Here is an 18,332-nt window from a genome sequence, read left to right on the forward strand (position 1 = left end):
AGCAGAATACAGGGTGGCTATAAATAAACTGGTACTACTTAAACGTATGTATTGCCCATTCTGATGGAGGCATTTTGATGAAACTTTGAATATAAAATATATGGACCATGGGGAAAATAAAGCTTTAATAAAGAAAGTTGTTCAATTTTTTATCACCAGATGAAAAAATGGCGCTTTTTATCGCATGTTTCTTTTCGGAGTATAGTGTGTCAGTATAATTCAACTGAGTCTACTCCGACCCATGTGGTAGCGCCCGTTGTAGCGGACGTATTTCATTGAAACTTCGTATATATGTTATTATATGTTATATTGCGATAAAAACGCAACTTCTTCACCTGGTGATAAAAAATTTAATTATTTTTTTTTATATTGGAAATCTTTCTTTTCCCCAAATGGTCCATATATCATATATACCAAGTTTCATCAAAATGCATCCATCCGAATGGGCGCTACACATCAACACCACCTATAGAACAAGGCGTCCGCACGAAGCTCGTGACGTCACTGAAGAAGACCATTTCACCTATTGCCATTGGATATGGCAGGACGACACATGCGATATCTTTACCTTTTTTACAGTATATCCAATGGCAATAGGAGAAACGGCCTTATTTATTGACGTCACAAGCTTCGTGCGGAGGCCTTGTTCTTTAGGTGATACTGGGTACATATGTCTGAGTACCGTCAGTTTATTTATAGCTACCCTGTACTACCTTGTTGGGTTTAATAATAAAAGATCGAAAAGAAATTTCACTTGAAATTCAACACAAGGACCGTTTTATATGAAATGCTTTGAACCATTTACCCGTAAAGACGTTGCAATTTTTTTTGTTTTCAGGGTAAGATAAATAAAAACATTCTTCTACTAAGTTCAATGCATCGAAATGGTGAACTATATATTCTCAAAAAATGAGAGAAAAATTCCTGAAAACATTCAGTTTTACAACGAAACAAAATACATTGTTGATCAGATGCATTCCGGGCGAATATTGCCAGTAGAAAACCCAGATTTTATAGTGAAAATTAACCTCCGGTTATTTTGACTGGTATCGGTCCTTCTGGTGTTTAAAATTTTCAATTTCCTTCTTTTTTTTGTCTGCATAGTCAAATTACTACAATCAATAACAAGTCAGCGGGGACCCCTGATTCCAACTATTCTGCCGTGGAAGTGTCTCTTGGTTCGGCAAGAGTGCCACGAGGTATTTGAGATTCTACTCTCAAGGATGAAAAACAAGTTCGAGAGTTATTCAGTAGTCGAGAAGTTCTATCAGGTAAACATTAACAAAATAAGGCTGTCAACCTTCGGCTTCTAGGGTTCTCGTCTAAGCCAAAGCCAGGATATACCTGCCGAACCATTCGAAATCAGATCTAATGTGTAGGAGTACGAACATAATACAAGCTGGTTTCCGATTCTTTGAGTCGGGGCATTGCCCCCCCCCCCCAGCGTATAAGACGGTGCCGACTGATCTAATGCATAGAGTATATATGAAGTGATATCATTATCATCATGCTTCCCTAGCAATCCCAATCGTGCCCTCCCCACGACTGTCAAGTCTATCTCTGCCCACGCGGATTGGTTAAAACACCGGAAATTCGGGTTTTTGAAAACTAAATTTCAGGTTTTTTAACCAATCCGTAACGGCGAACTCGGAGAATTGGAAACCAGCATGCACCATGTGTTCATACCCTAGGTCCAGCTTAATTATCCCATCAGAATGTATGATATGACCACGTTGCGGCAAAATGAAAGTAAGCGAGAAGGCTGTAAACACACACTCTGAATGTTCCATCATGTTTTTTTTAGCCCTACAATGTCTAATATTAGCTTGGAAGAAGAGAGGGCGACATGCCAACTTGGTGCTTTTAATCCTCTGCTTGTTTTGAAGAGGAAGATGCATCACGGGAAAAACGAAATCGTAACCTTGATCTCACTACGGATATGATTCACAGAAACCATGACGCTGTAACAACTGGATATACAGACGTCACAGGAAACAGTTGCTGTTTGGTACAGCCAAGATTTCGATAAAAGTCTTCGATAGCTCGTTTTGGAATAAGGATTCCATGCTCAATTGGAGTAGATCTTCGATTATCTTCAAAAGGTTACCGTCTTCTCCCCTATTCATCCTATTAAGAGTTTTCCGTCTCTTTCTGAGGAGATAGGACATTCTTCGATTAACTCTGTTAAACAAATATTTATATTATTTTTTTACGAAGACAAAGTTGACCATTTTTGATTGCTTAAAACGAAAACCTCAAATAAAAACCTATCCTTGCTCAAGTTTCTGAGTAGATCGACAGCTTGAGTTCCACTTGTGGGGTCTCATACCTTTTAACGTAGTGAAAAACTATGCTCTAGTAGAAATATCATTAAAGATACTACTTAACCATTGATTATTTTAAATTTTTTACACATATTTTTGATGATATATACATGTCAGTATAACGTTTTAACATGTCTAAAGCCGGGACTATACTATAAAAGTTTTATAAAAGATATTTTACAAAACTAGAAAAAAATAACCAATATGCCTATGTGCTTATTAGTTGAATTTTTGAAGTTTTATGAAAGAACTTTTTTAAAACTATTATAGTGTAATCCCGGGCTATACTTAATTTTTTACAAATTTCCAAAATAATGCATTAAAAACAGCTTTCACGCGTGATAAAATAGCATTACGCCAATATTTATTGAATAAAAATTGATGCAAATAAAAAGGACACTCTGTTCAGTTAGTGAAATGAAGAAAAAAATTGAGAATTCATTGAATGAGTCTTTATATATAAATTTCTGATTTTCAAAAAATTTAAATAAATGTATATATACACACACAGAGGTTGCATCGCAAACAGGGGTATGGCATTTTGCTGGCGAACCGTAGAACCTAGAGGTACACTTTTAATTAGCAAAAGTTTCCAAACAACGTGTAAAACTCAGATATGTCAATCATGTTGCAAGGGGTTGTGTAGTTATTAAAATAAAATGAAAAAAATTAACTTTTTATTCCTTTTACTTCTATACAGTCCCCGTGTGCTCCCAATACCAATTAGAAAGTTGTTTCCCTGTCTCTCCCGATGCCATCCCGTCCCCGATTTTCCGGGAGGCTCCTGAACTCCCTAAAAGTTCTTATATCTCGAATTTTTCCCGTGGTTGTAAAAAATCCCTACATTTAGGGGAAAAATTATTCCCAAAGAATTTACCCGGGAAAAAAAACTGCTGCTTCATAAAAAGTTGTGTAAATTGTCATCATTTTTTTTGGCTAATCAGAATAAAAAATACTTCATTTTTGGGGAGAAAACATAAAATTTGCCAATCAGTAGTCGTCAATCCGGCCTTTCGAAATCCAAAATTGACACAATCACGTTTATCTGCTTTATCCATATGTCCCGTTTCGGGTCCGATGGAGATTTTTTGGTTTGCGTGATTTGAGATTTTATTTTTGAGAGGTAATTTAACCCAAGGATAGTTGGCCATGATTGGCGATAGCTTGCACGGTATTACGGTTTTTGCAACGGGAAAATATCCCTAAGTTTTCCCTTTTACCAATGAAAAATCCCTAAAACTTTCTAAGAGATCCCTTTTACATTTATTTTTGTACAGAATTTGGATCCGCGCGAAGACCTCCCAAATTCTAATTCTACAAAATTGGCAGTTATGACAAAAAAAAATTCATGGTTCTAACTGCAATATTCACTAAAACATTCGAATTTAAAAAACGAAAGAAATTTGGGGGAAAAACGTTAAATGCGGGTAAAATGGTTTTTCCACATTTATAACTCCCCTTATGACTCCCCCTTAGTAGTCAAATTTAAAAAAATAATAATAATAAAACTTGTTAGTCTTTACGACATGAAATAAAAAACTACTGACCAAGTTATCAACACTGAAGGTCATGCTCCATTCATTTGCCCATGCTGCAATCATATTCATCTGAAGCATCTCCCAATTTCTTGGCTTCCCGATTAACCCCATTAGCTTCCCCTCATCTGCGAATTCGCTTAGAATCCTGTCGATTGATTCATTTTACATTGATTCCTGTTACAGGAATTTTATTTTGGTTTGCGCACAATTCGGATTTCGAACATAAACCGAGTGTTGACTGTATATAAATTATGAAATATGTCCATGGACTCTCTTGGCCCACATAACCGAATCGGATGCATCAGATATTGGCACGTTAGAAAGTGATGACACCGAACAGAAATTTCTAATCAATAAACTCATGGCCCACGCATTCTGGATCCCTAAACTGGACTGCTTGGTGGGCAACAGGGCACGATATTCCACGGCACATTCCAATTATAAGCTAATAAGTTGGTGTGAGAAAATAAAACCACTGTGCCGCGGAGTTCGAACCTGAGCATTTACGATGCTCACACGACCACACGGAGATCTAGTTAGACCAGGGATGAGCGAACCTATTTCTGCCGCTCGACCTGTATTTTACGAGACATTTCCGTATTTTTGTTTTTGGATGTTCATCTTTTTTTTATAAAATTCCCGTTTTCGCTCTCCTTTTCAATGAGGCTTACTTGAGAACTTTTGAAATCAAGAATTCAGATTTTTTTTTTCATGATTTTGTCATAATTTCCTAATTAATTGTAGTTACGTATAAACCGATTCATCTCACATATTTGTCAAACATATAGGCAGGGCTGGACAAGTCGCAAAAAATCTAGGCGCCAGAAAAAAATTTTTCACTCGAAGAAAAAGTTCCAAAATAATGGTTTTTTTTACTTTTTCTAGGACAGTGACCCTCTTTCATATGATATGCTGCCAACTGCTGCCTGCAATTTAGTAACTACACAAAGCAAATTTTAGGCGCCAATACCAATTTTTTAGTCGCCTGAGATTTGTCCAGTTCTGCATATAGATGCATTTTATTGGGTGAATTATCAATTTTCACCGATTGCGTTTTGTGGAAGTTACTTCCTGCCATTGGCGATTTTTCAGCAATTTTAGCTGTAGTTGGGAACTTTACTTGATGATGTTTTTGACTGTAATTGGCAAATTTACTTGCCTTTGAAATTTTTTGGCCATAATTAGCAAATACACTTGCATTTGACAGTTTTTTTTTTACGATAATTTGTGATATCCCATATGGATCCCGATTTTCTATTGTATTTTTATGAAGGAAATATGGTCAGCCTAGGTATTTATTGTGTTTCTGTATTGATACTTTTCTTCCGGAACACCTTTGCCTGGCCGGATGGAACCCCTTGGTGGGCCGTAGTTTGCCCATCACTAAGCTAGATCAAAAAATGGTACTTATCCGAAAACTTCTTTACACACACACTGTAGTTTTATATTTAGTTTCTTTAGGAATAAATCTCAATAAAACACCACGTGCGTAAAAGGTTCTAGAACAGTGGTTCTTAACTGGGGGGGGGGTGCCCTCAGGGGTGCGGAAGAGTATTTTTGGGGGTGCGAGATGGGAAAAAAATTTACATGTTGACTGATTATTCAGAAAAATTGAAACTACGATAAAATTGAATTTCTCTATTCTTCAAGAAATATGAATCACACGGACATTTTGACATCTTACTGTATCACGTAAAAATTGTATCCGTAATTTTATCTGTAAAATGTATCACGCGAAATTTTTGTACTAAAAGTTTCTTTTTCCATTAACAATCGTACTCGTTTTCTGTTTCGATTGAAAAAAACAATACCGTTCATTAGTTTTGGGGTTCTAACCCTCCTCCCCCAAGATGAGATTATATTGTTATTTTGCAGGAAAAACACATAAACCCCCCTTCAGAAGAAAAAAAATTTGAAACTCCCCCTCGAAAAATTTCTGCGTACGCCTACGAGACCGTTATTAATAAAGACACCCTCGATCCACCTGCATCCGCTCCATTCATAGCTAAAGATGTCTGTTTTGTCTCCATTCACAGCTGAAAAGCTGAAGATGTTTGCCATCGTTCCATTCGAATCTTATGATGCATGCTTTTGCTCCATTTACAGCTGAAGATGTTTACCTCGGCTTCATTCTCGCAGTTAAAAATACCTGCCTCCATTCCATTCACAGCTGAAAAGCTGAAGATGTCTGACTTCGTCCCATTTAAATCTGAAGATGTCTGACTTAGTCCCATTTAAATATAAAGATGCGTGTTTTTTCTCCATTCGCAGCTGAAGACATCTCACATGTCTTCATTCACAGCTGAAGATGCCTGTCGCCATTCCATTCATGACTGAAGATGTCTGGCTCCACTCCATTCACTGCTGAAGATGTGTCTTCGTTCAAATGTGGATTCGGCGAGGGGGAGGAGTAACGGTCGCCTGTCCCAAGAGCGGAATTTTGTTTTGTTTTTTAATTAATTTTCATAAAAAAGAAGCCAAAATTAAACATTAACTATAGCCGACAACGGTATTTTATAATAAGTGAATAATAAGTATATACGGCATGTATGGGCAGGGTATTCTGTAAGTGCTAACACGGTCTTTATCTTATCAACCGTCCGTCGTAGAGGTATGATTCCAGTTTAAAAAATGCTCAAAAGGCGTTCAAAGATGAACCTGTACCAGTTTTGAGAGTAAAATACAGTGTGGCACAAAATGTTTATACTGTCTCCATGTGCTCTAACTTTCAATTAGAATGTTGTTGCCCTGTTTCTCCGGACAGAGATTTTCAGAGACATTCGAATTTAATATCTCTGCCGTTTTTCAAATTCGAATATCTCTGTGAATATTGCATTTAGAAACATAGAATTTTTTTTGTTGACATCAGGAGAGACAGAGCAACAACTTTCTCATTGGAAGTTAGGGACCGTATAAAAATGTATATTCTTCATTGTGTGACACACTGTATTTTCACTCCCAAAACTGGTGCAGGTTAATTTTCGAACGCCTGTTGAGCATTTTTTAAATCGGAATCAAACCTCTACGACGGACGGTTGATGAGATAAAGGCCGTGCTATAACTTACGGGACACCCTGTATAATAATTATATACGTGGAATAGTATGAGTATATACGGCATAATTAATGAATAATTAATGGTAATTGTGTGATTACAGAAAAAAACTAAATTTTCTAAGACAGAAAACGCATTATCCAAGCGGGTGCGGGAAGGTAAGTTGCTTTGCACTGGGGTTGCGGGATGGGAAAAAGGTTACGAACAACGAATAGAAAAGTTTTGGAACAACAAAAACAAAAACTAAATTCCCGCGAGGCTCTAAAAAGAAGATAAAATGAGCAGAAGCAAAAAAAAAAATTGGAATTCTCTCTACCGTAGAAGGTTCTAGAACAAAAATGAAAATCATTTTCCTTTCCGCCATATCTTTTTTTTTAGAGGAAAAACGTCAAAAAATTTCTTCCTTGAGGCAATATCCATTATTTTTATTTATTTTTTTCTTTTGGGAACTTGCTTCTTGTGGAAATTTCTCGAGAAATAAAATTTCTACCATCATGAGAAGATCTTCGGCACCACATCTGTCAAATTTCATTCAAATATTTTTTGTCCTACCGAATTAAGGAATTTACAAAACCAGTTTGTACAACCAAAAATTAATATGGTTTTCATTTTGATATTGGCATTCAAAAGAAACTAGTAGATTGCGATTAATTATTCGGTATTTACGGCAGTCTTGATCTAGGGCGGTGGTTATGAAGGTGTGCGTCGCAGCTCCCAGTGGCGTCGCACTAAGCCTGGGATATTGCCTAGTCTCTCGGAGAGGGATGTTCAAACTTTAGAAGAGTGCAGAGCCATTCGGATCTGAAGATTTCTGCCTTTGCTCAGGAATGGATCCAAGGGAGCAATCGCACCCACCCACCCCCAAGAGCCGAATAATATGGGAAAAGTTGCCTGTCCCGTAAAATATGGGATGACTTGAAGCACATACACAATTCGCCCCTCCCGACACATCATACTGGATCCGCACCTGCTCATAACAATAAAATTACACTCAAGAAGTTTGGAGGTATTGATTCCGATTCCCTGCGCCGTATCATCATGAATTATTTTTTTTTTCGCGTGTTTCTCCGAAACTATTAGTCGTAGAAATATGGTTCTTTGGATATTTTTTATGTACTCACAGAGAAGATTCTTATTCCGGCAGAATTTGGGGGGTTTTTACGGGACAAATTCTTGTTTTTTTTGTTTTTTTTACAGCAAGAAATTGCTGTAGAATAAATAATACATAGGGAAAAGGAAATAAGTTTACGGAAAAATGACGTTTCCTTTTGCTTCTCCGTTGCCGGGGTCCGGGTATTCCCGTTTCAATCAGGATTCAGTCAGGAGCTACTTCCTATGGGGATACGACATATAAAAAAAGGATGTCCCGTGGATAAGCCGCAGCAATTGAGTTCCCAAGGGTAATGTTTATTCACCGAATACCGGAAGTTTGGTCGACATCCAATGAACAGCTTCCGTGCGGAAACCATTTCCAGAAATGTCCGTTTTCCATTCCAGGAAATCGTTATTTAAAGCCAATATCTTTCGGCTTTAACGGAGAACATGTTTAAAATACCATCAAGTTAAGCATTTCCTATGGGTCACGACTCAAACTCGGGTCGCAGGGGCTTCCGAGATGGGTCGTACAAATCTACTTATAGTCAGGGCTTCTTGAGCTATGGGTTACCATCCAAACTTGATTCGCAGAACCTTCCTAGATAGGTCGCTCACAGTTATGATTTTTTTAACTCTAAGGCATGACCCAAACTTGACTCGCAGGGGATTCTTGGATGGGTGGTTCAAATCCACTAATGACTAGAGATTCTTAGCTATGGGTCACGACCGAAACTTTGGTCATAAGAACTTCCGAGGTTGGTCGTACAAATCCAATTACAGCCAGGAATTCTTCAGCTATGAAAAAGTGTCAAATGCGAGTAAAGTTGACAATTATAGCCAAAAAAATTGTCAAATGCAAGTGAAATTGCCAATTATAGAAAAAAAAGTCTAAGGTAAGTAAAGCTATCAATTACGGCCAAAAAGTTATCAATTGAAAATTTTACCCAAAAGAATAAGGAAATGAATGATGAAGAAAAATGAAAATAAGGAGAAAACGGGACATTTTAAAGGCAGTCGACGTTATGAGGATATCCCATAAAATACGGTTCATATAATCACACTATACAAGGTGTTCTGTTAATGGACCGACAAACTCAGAGGGTTGTTAGTAGACATCAAGAACAAAAATTGCAATAGAACATGGTGTCGCAAACCACGTTGAGTGGGTGACAGGTTTCGACGTCACGCTGGAACGACAAAAATTGCAATAATAACTACAAAAATATTTATTTGATTAATTATTACAAGAGTTGTTGAAAGTGGTGGCCGCTGACGTCATTGCACAGTCTACAACGACATAGAAACGATTCCCGGACGCACTCGAAGATACCAGGCATGCTTTTGATGTCTGCCACAGCGACGAAAATCCGCGCTACGAGATCCTCCGCTGTATCTACAGGCGTTGCATAAACGAGTGATTTAAAGTGATCCCATAGGAAAAAGTCACACGGATTGAGATCGGGCGAAGGTGGAGGCCAAACAACGGGTCCAGCACGTCCAATCGGGCGGGGTATGTAACATCGAGGTGATTACGTACCTCACGGAAAAAATGTGCAGGGGAACCATCATGCATGAACCGCGTGCCTCGCTGCACTGCGGCCGGCAATGGCTGCAGATGGCACTGCGGCCATTTGCAGCAATTCCGGGATTACGTGTTGCAGAAAAACAAGGTACGTTGCTCCATTCAGGTATTTGGGCAGCACGTACGGCCCCAAGAGATAATCACCGAGTATTCCTGCCCACACGTTGACACTAAACCTCTGTTGAGATTTCCACGGTATACTGGCATGGGGATTATCCATCGCCCACATGTGTGCATTATGTGTGTTGACAATGCCTTCTCGCGCTAAACTGGCCTCATCAGTAAATAAAACAGTGGCAAGAAATTGAGGATTAGAATGTGTGGTGACGTCAAACACCCAGCTCACGAACTGTTCACGACGGGGATAGTCGTCTTCGGTTAGGAGTTGTACCTTCTGGATGTGGAAGGGGTACATCTTTTCACAATGCAGAACATTCCAGACCACCGTGTGCTGAGCATTGCGTTCAGCTGCAACCGCTCGTGTACTTGTCGACGGGTAATCGGCAAACCGTTGCAGCACGGTTTCTTCCATTTGAGGAGTACGTGCATTGCGTACTCCTCCTCAGTACGTTTCCCTGCATCACGCCGTGCTGGATGTAAGGTCCCCTAGTAGTCGATCGATCGTGGTGAAGGTAGTATGGTGCGGACAACGCCTCATCGCCCATTGCAATCTGCTCGACCGTAAATCAGATACATATCAGCGTATTCCTCGTTCGTGTAGTCAGCCAACACGATACTCATTGAAACAGACAACCAATTGCTACACGTGATTACTACCGCAATAGCGCTAATTTACGTCGTCCGCACCGCGTGATCCTACCTCATCGCATGTGTTTCGCGACACTGCTTACGTCAGATACGGTGAGCGAACCCACGAACGCATTCAGCGATCAACTGACATCCACCTTTCGTCTCCTCCGGACTCAGCACCTGTATGCGTTTTTCGCGATCTTAACCCTCTCAACGTGGTTTGCGACACCATGTTCCATTGCAATTTTTGTTCCTCTTGATGCCTAGTAACAACCTCCTTAGTTTGTCGGTCCATGAACCGAATACCCTGTAAATACGAGTTTCAGTATATGGTCCGTAGAATGAAAAGGTTTTGCATCCTTGCTGATGCAAAATTTATCTCGATTTCAAGTATATGCAAAGCTTATCCTTCAATGGCGTATCTCATATGAACTTATGCTCAGGACTGTCTGAACGTATAAGCCAAGGGCGCTCAACATTTTGGAGAGAACGGGTAACTTCATTGGTTTGAAAACGTGTCACGGGACACTAATCTGTAAATCTGCCGCTGGTTGCTTAAGTGATCTGGAACCATGGAGCGGGCCACTTAATTGAAATTTGTCTGTGCCGTGGAAAACTTGAAATGAGAATGTACCCCAGGTCAATTAGGTGATATTTGAATGCCCTGCGAGTCACTCAAAAGTTCTTCAAATGTGCCACGATTTCAGAATTATTTATTTTTAGAAGAAAATGCAGAATTAATCTTTAGGGTGAGTGAATAATCGTTGGGGGAGACAAAGTGACAGGTAAATGATGGTAAGAAAGATCAAGTGGTAATTGAATGATTGTTAAAGGCGAGAGAGTCGCAACTAAATGATTGCTGTAGCAAGAGAACCATGGCATTAGTGATCACCAAGAAGCAACAAGTCAATCATTGATAGGTTAAGCCGCTGATGGATGTTTGCCACAAAAACAGCCCTCGCATTGGCCTCAATAGCTCGGGCAACTTAGCGACAAGTGAATAACTGAGAGGCCGAAAGAGCAACACGTAAACCAAGGGTGCTCAACCTTCTGGAGAGTGCGGGCCACTTCATCGGTTTAGAAGCGTGTCGGGGACCTTTAAATGAGCTGAAACGTGTCTCGGGTCATTTAAGTAATCTAGAAATGTGCTTCCTATCGCTTAAGTGATCTGGAAATGTGCCGCGAGTTCCTTCAGTGATCTAGAAATGTGCTGCAGGCAGCTTAAGTGATCGGAAAGTATATCACGAGTCCTTTTGATTATCTATAAAATGTGTCACGTGCATATTAAGTGATCTGTAAATGTCCGCGGGCAGCTTAAGTGATCTGAAAATGTGCTTCGGGTCACTTTAGTGATCTTGAAATGTACCGCGGGCAACTGAAGTGATCCGGAATTGTGCTGCGAGTACCTTCAGTGATCTGGAAATGTGCCGCGTGTCGCTCTAGTGATCTAGAAATAAAAATGGGAAAACCAAACAATATCATGTGAAGAATTATTCGGTCAATTTTTACAAAATTTGGTTTTAGGTCGTTACTACATTTGTCCCGTGGGCCATAGGTTGAGCATGTATGACGTAAACGATTGCTATTATGACGCAGTCGCTAGTGAAATATTGCTAGGCTAACGGAGTAGCGTATAAATGAGATTGCTAGAGCCATACAGCACCGCACTTGAATGACAACTAGCTTGAGGGAGTTGCAACTAGATCACGAGCCACTAGCAGTGATCCCCACCGAAGAGAGCCTCACGCGCGCGACAAAGTCACAGGAAAATTATCACTGAGGCAAGAGCGCCGGACGTAAATGATGTCTACGACGAGAGAACCGCAAGTAAATGTTCGTCAGGGTGGTGAAGCCAAGTAAATAATCACTGGGGTTAGAGAGTCGTGAGTAAATGACCCCTAAGGCAAGTAACCCACAGGTAAATGATTGCTAAGACGAGAGAGTAAACCAGGGATTCCTAACCTTTTCAGCAGCGACCCAAAATCACCAACAAAATCAGCTTCGCGACCCATGAGATTGTTTGTTTTTCGAAATTAGTGATATACCAGTAATGCGATTTGTTCATATATAACAGGACTAAGTGGATCTGTACGACTCATCTAGAAAGTCCCTGCGAAACAAATTTGGATCGTGACCCGTAGGTCTAGGCCGTAGATGGATTTTTACGACTCGTCTCGGAAGCCGCAGTGAATCAGGTTCGGGTCAGGACTAATAGCTCAAGAATCCGTGGCTGCGAGTGGATTTTTACGGCCCATCTCGGAAGCCCCTGCAAATCAACTTTGGGTCGTGACTCAATAGCTTAAGAAACCCTAGCTCTGTTAGTGGATTTTTACGACCCATTTCAAAATCCTCTGCGACCCAAATCTGGATCACTACCCATAGGTTAAGAACCCGTCTTATGTCATCGCTGTGACTGTCACATAACGGTCATCCCTTGTTACTAGAGCCAGCTAGACCGGGATCCTCAGTGTACACAGGACAAATACTACCACCCCCTCACTTCAGACTCCATGACTGGCGTGTGCTGGCCATTCAGCTGCTTGGCAGCTCGTCAGCGGTTAGGATCGTTGGCCATTAATCATGGGCGACGCCACACACACATTGTCAGACAAAAAACTCTGCCACACCACACACACACACTTTCTAGAAAAAACTCTCCTTAAATACTTGAAAAAAAACATGGGAAACAAAAGTATGATTGAAACCGGTTTCGTCAAACAATCAGTCGTCAGCTGACGTTTTTCTGACGTCACCACATCAAGAACCCCCTCCCCCCTCCTTACAATTCTACTCCGTTTGAGTTATTTCAGCGCGTGTGAAGAAGGGATGTTCTCTCTTATTTTGATGTACTTTTGGTGTCTAACAACATGTGGCAGCTGTTTTCAGCATCTCGATAGCATGGGCAGCCAGAAGTGAGAAGATTTTACCACGCACATATATTACCACCAATATACAGGGTGTCCAAAATTGACTGACCCATTTGAAAAGTGAAGTGAAACAAAAGCGGGAAGCGATAGAAATACACTGTTTACTGCAAGGGTGTTTAACCTTCTGGAGAGTGCAGGCCACTTCATTGATTTGAAAACGTAAATCGGGCCACTTAATTGAAAGTGATCTTGGATAGCGCCACGGGCTGCTTGAGTGATCTGGAATTGTGCGGCGGTGATCTGCAAATATACAGCGAGTCACTTAAGTGAGCTATAAAAGAGCCGCGGATCACCTAAGGTATCTGGAATTTCTTCGCGGGTCACTTAAGTGATTTGTAAATGTGCCACGGGTCATTTAAAAGTTCTGAAACTGTGCCGTATTGCGCGTAAGTGAACTGGAACTGTGCCGTGGATCTGAGAGTACGGCACGGGACACTCGAGTTATGTGGAACTGCACCGTGCTTCACTTAAATGATATGGAAATGTGCCGCTTAGTTCAGTTTTACAAAATTAAGTTTGACGTCACAGGCCACATCAGATGACTCCGAGAGCCACATTTTGCCCACGGGCCATAGCTTGATCATGTACTGCACTGTGCTTACGAAAACAGTAAATTTTCAGTCATACATAATTTCAAAATTAACTATAAAGTTGGGCAAACAAATGGTGGCAGGGCCGCAACTAGATACTTTGTCAGCCGGGCAAGCATGCATTTTCGAGCCCCCTCTTGTCCAGTGGCCAAGGCACCAGACTCGCTTGCTGCCCCTTCCCCAGTTACGGCCCTAGTTATTCTCTTTCTAGCAGGGCTGTCTTAAGAGCATCAAAGGCCCCCGGGCCAAATAATTTTTATGAGGTTTGCCTGGTCAAATTAACATGCATAATCTTGAACATTTTAACCAGATATAATTTTTGTGAGGCCCCCCTTTTTCTTGAGGTGCCCGGGTGGGTCCATGCGTCAAGTCAGCACTGCTCTCTAGGTCACTCTTTGATCTTTCACATGCTTGTACATTTCTTTTGGTGTCTAACTGCAGTGATTATTGGCGCTCTAGGTTGATCCCATACCCTTTCCCACTGACTTGAACCCTCATTCTCTAGGTTCCTCTTTCAATCACTCACTGACCTAACGCCTTGCTCTCTATGTCTCTCTTATGGTCACTTACATGCTTGCTTCCACACTCTCTAGGTTATTCTTTTGCTAGCTATGGACGGGATTACACTATGAAAATTTGATAAAAGATCTTTTACAAAACTTGAAAAACAACCAATAAGCCTATTGGTTACATTCTAGTAACCGATACTCCTATTGGTTGTATTTTTGAAGATTCATAAAATAACTTTTATCAAACGTTTATAGTGTAATCCCGGCCTAACTGGCATGGTTACTCGCAGGGCTGCAACTGGATATTTTGGCAGCTGAGACAAACACGATATTGGCAGTCTCAGTATTGAAGAGGCCCTTCGCACATCGACCAGAATTCAGACATTGACCAAAAAGTCACTACCTACTTCACGAAGAGTCTAGACTCTGGATATTGGTAGTCACATTTATGCATATAATTGAAACAAGACAATATCTCAAGAACACTACCAGGGGCTCCAAAAATTTATGTTTGCGAGAAATGACCCGGCAACATCCATGTGAACCCAGTTAATCCAGAGTTAAGTTAATTCAGACCAACAAATTTAGTTTTATCATCACAATCTTTGTCATATATGCTAATATAATATATAATTTTAATATGGGTCGAATAAATATTATTCCAAGTATGGCGAAAGTCTCGAAATGAATCCTATCAAATTCCGAGAAGCTGATGAAATATTTATGTGCGTTGGGTACTTGAGAAATAAAAGATAGGGCAAGTGATTTACGGACGGGTATACGTACTATTTATACTTGGAGAGAGTGAGTCTTAATGGAAGTTTTGCGCAAAAAAGTTTTTATTTATTTAATCAATGACCTTTCGGTGGATGGAGGAGATAGACAAACGTGGCGCGGGTGTGAATTTTTGGCCGAATTGGGTTTCTATAGTGGATGCCTATCGATTGTAGGAGGCTCCGTTTCACCGATCGAAGGAAGGCATGTATAGACGTGAATCCTTTAGGATCATCTTTCTACTCGTACTTGACATCGAAATTTACTAAATTTCGTTCTGTTCTTTCTTAAATTTGTTAGTATCTACTCTTATACGTCAATGATAAATTCTGTGGAGAATATCGAAATTTTCCGTTAAATTTGTTTAAGAATATGTCTACTTACCTGCATATTTAATAGTCAGGTAACAGAGGTAAATTCTCCAATACGTGGTTATTAGAGTATATGAGAGGGATGTGTGGTAAAGAGAATTTACTTTGGAAGTAACCAATATCTTCGAATAGGTAGTGAGACTCACCAGAAGAACCATGGCACAGAGACATCTACGTCTTTACGTCCAAAAGTCAAAGAAGAAAAACCGGTTTGATTGGTAAAACATCGTATCTATGTCTTTGTCTAGAAGTAGAAAAACCTGTTTGTATCCAATCCACATTCTTAATGCCAGAAAGTGGAAAAATCTGTTTGATTGGTATACTGGTCGTCAAAGCAGTCATATATATATATATATATATTGGATAAAAATATTTAAGTTCCAGCAGTTCGTGCGTGTGTGTGCGCTTAAAGTTACTACACACCATATAGAAGACATTTGAAATGTAGTTCTCTATGAGCTAACACCGAAACAATCTAAATCTTACCTATATTTTTTGATGCTCATCTTCCGCTGTTGCGCACGGGATGGATCCTTGAGGTCATCAATCAAAAATTTACAGTTGGGGTGAAGTTGCAATAAATCGCATGAGATACAAATATACTTACGTTTAGGAGTCACCATAACCTATAAAACTTTAAAATTATTAGCCTGATCAAAATTGATTTATTTGTGCCAATAAACAGATGTTTTGTCATCGATCGATTCATTTCGGAAAAATGATGATGTCCAATAATATGAATATTCGTTAAAATATTTGTATAAAGTGCAATGTCCAACCTAGAGTCTTCCAATTTCATATTCTCATCGCCCCCTTCACAGAAAAACTTTTCCCCATTGCCCACTAGCTCTAGGCCAACCTATGGGATTCTATGATGTAATATAGCTTCTACCGGCCTCCGTCTTGGTCTCTACTATTGCCCACTTTGGTCGAACCAATAAATTCGAAACAAAAACTATATTTGTAGTTAAAAAAATTGAAAAAAAATTATAACATGTCAAATGCACATTCTGAAACAATTTTTGAATTATATTTGTGAGTGGTACTTACCACACAAAAGTGTCAGCATATCAGCAATGGCCAGGTTGAACAAATAGCAGTTTGTAGCCGTCTGCATGTATTGGTTTTTGGCGATGACCAAGCAAGTGCAGATATTACCGACGAGACCAGTCAGAAAAATAATACTGTAAATAGCCGTGAGTGGAATGAGCCAGTTCAAAGGCATCCTCTTTGGTCCGAGCATCTGACTCATATAACGATCCATATCAGTCGCGTCCGTCGTAAAAGCCACGGCTGTCTTGTTGACCATCGCCGTCGAATTCAAGGCGAATAACACATCGGACGGAGGAGTCACGGATTCATCCATTCTGAAATCGATTTAGAGTGTCTTCTAAAAACCCACGATGTCGATTTCACCGATGTCCATGGTCATTTCTAGCATATTCGATCCATGATACTTTACTTTAATCAAATCAATTGAACCGTTTCAAAGAATCGAAATCCAAGCGGACCAGCTCCATTAGTCACAGTGACCAACAAAAGTATCCGATGGAAAAATTTATAGTTACAATTTAAAAGTTTGACTGGAGGCTTAGTCCCATTCTCTTAAAATTTCTCAAACAGTCAAGTGACGTGCTTCAAACGATCCATCGTTCAAAACACCGGCGCTATCTTGATAGAACACATTATCCACTGCCTGGATACTTTTCAACATCCATGGTATAGACTAGCTTCCAGACGTTACAGTGCATTGATAAATCCAACATCCAATCAAGATCTTGTTAATTTTGCACGAATTAATTCCACAACAGTCAAGAACATTAATGATTCATGCAAAAAATTCCTATGCAGCTGGGGTTCCTTTTTTTTAGAATATTTGCATCTGTTTTTTGTTGTCCACCATGGTTAATGTCCGATATCTAACTGACCAGGAGACGATGTAGAAATTAATTCAGCAATAAAAAATAACAAGAAGTGTACGATTAGGATGATTGTGGCAGAGTTTTAGTTTCGCGTGGTGTGTCAGCGTCTCACGCCGCCCGCGAGCGGACTGATGTCTCTTTGCCAAAGTGATGCAGTACAAACAGCGCAGAGAATCGAACATAGGATAGGGGGAGATCGAGAGACCTCATGAATGGGCGGCACGAAAACACGCTCTCTCATTGGCTGACAGCTCTCTCTCTCCTCTCCCGTAAGTAGAGGTTTTTATTCTGATCTTTTTAGTTTTGTGTTTTTTTTCCCACCACATTTTTGAATGTTGGTATCTTTCTATAGTAAGTGTTCACTATTTAGCTATTAATGAACCCTCTCGTCACATAAAGAGATCCAAATACCGATACCAATGTACCAGAAGCCCCCACTTCCGTCTATCTATGCTAACATTATTGATCGTTATCAGAATGAAATTTTTTTTACGTACAAACTGTCAAATATTATAAGAAAAACATTTGAGGCACACACGCATCCGACTAACTCCTTATCACTTTTTTTTTTATAAAATGGTACTGGAGTGATATTAGCATTTTTTGATAGAAAAAGTCACAAAACGGCGAAAACAATAATAAATTTTGGACTACCTCTGCCATTTTCTATGAAAAAGTCATTTTTATGTCAAAAAGTTTGCAAAAAATTCTATGTGAATGAAATGTTTTGTTTGTTTTCTTCACAATAGGTTTAGATAATAATGGTGCAAGTTTGGTAATAAAATTTTAAGAATTGTATGCTATGCTCATAAGTTACACCCAAAAAGATGCACGTGATTTTTTTTTTTTTTTTTGAAATTTCATTCTACATATTTCGTATAAAACGCTGTAATTAG

The 18,332-nt window shown here is 39.7% G+C and overlaps 1 protein-coding gene across 1 annotated transcript in view; it reads right to left on the minus strand.

The window, feature by feature from the left end:
• LOC149074119 (neuromedin-U receptor 2-like) overlaps positions 1-17,594 on the minus strand; it is a 149,969-nt gene extending 132,375 nt beyond the window's left edge. The window contains exon 1 of the mRNA XM_089246276.1: positions 16,565-17,594. Within this exon, the coding sequence (XP_089102402.1) occupies positions 16,565-16,880 (316 nt within the window). The 5' untranslated portion in view covers positions 16,881-17,594. The remainder of the gene's footprint in view (positions 1-16,564) is intronic.
• Positions 17,595-18,332: the final 738 nt, after the last annotated feature.

This window comes from Pholcus phalangioides, unplaced genomic scaffold, assembly GCF_987345545.1.
Source record: "Pholcus phalangioides strain wild (caught in Gottingen) unplaced genomic scaffold, Ppha-v1.0 ptg000017l_1, whole genome shotgun sequence".
NCBI lineage: Eukaryota > Metazoa > Arthropoda > Arachnida > Araneae > Pholcidae > Pholcus > Pholcus phalangioides.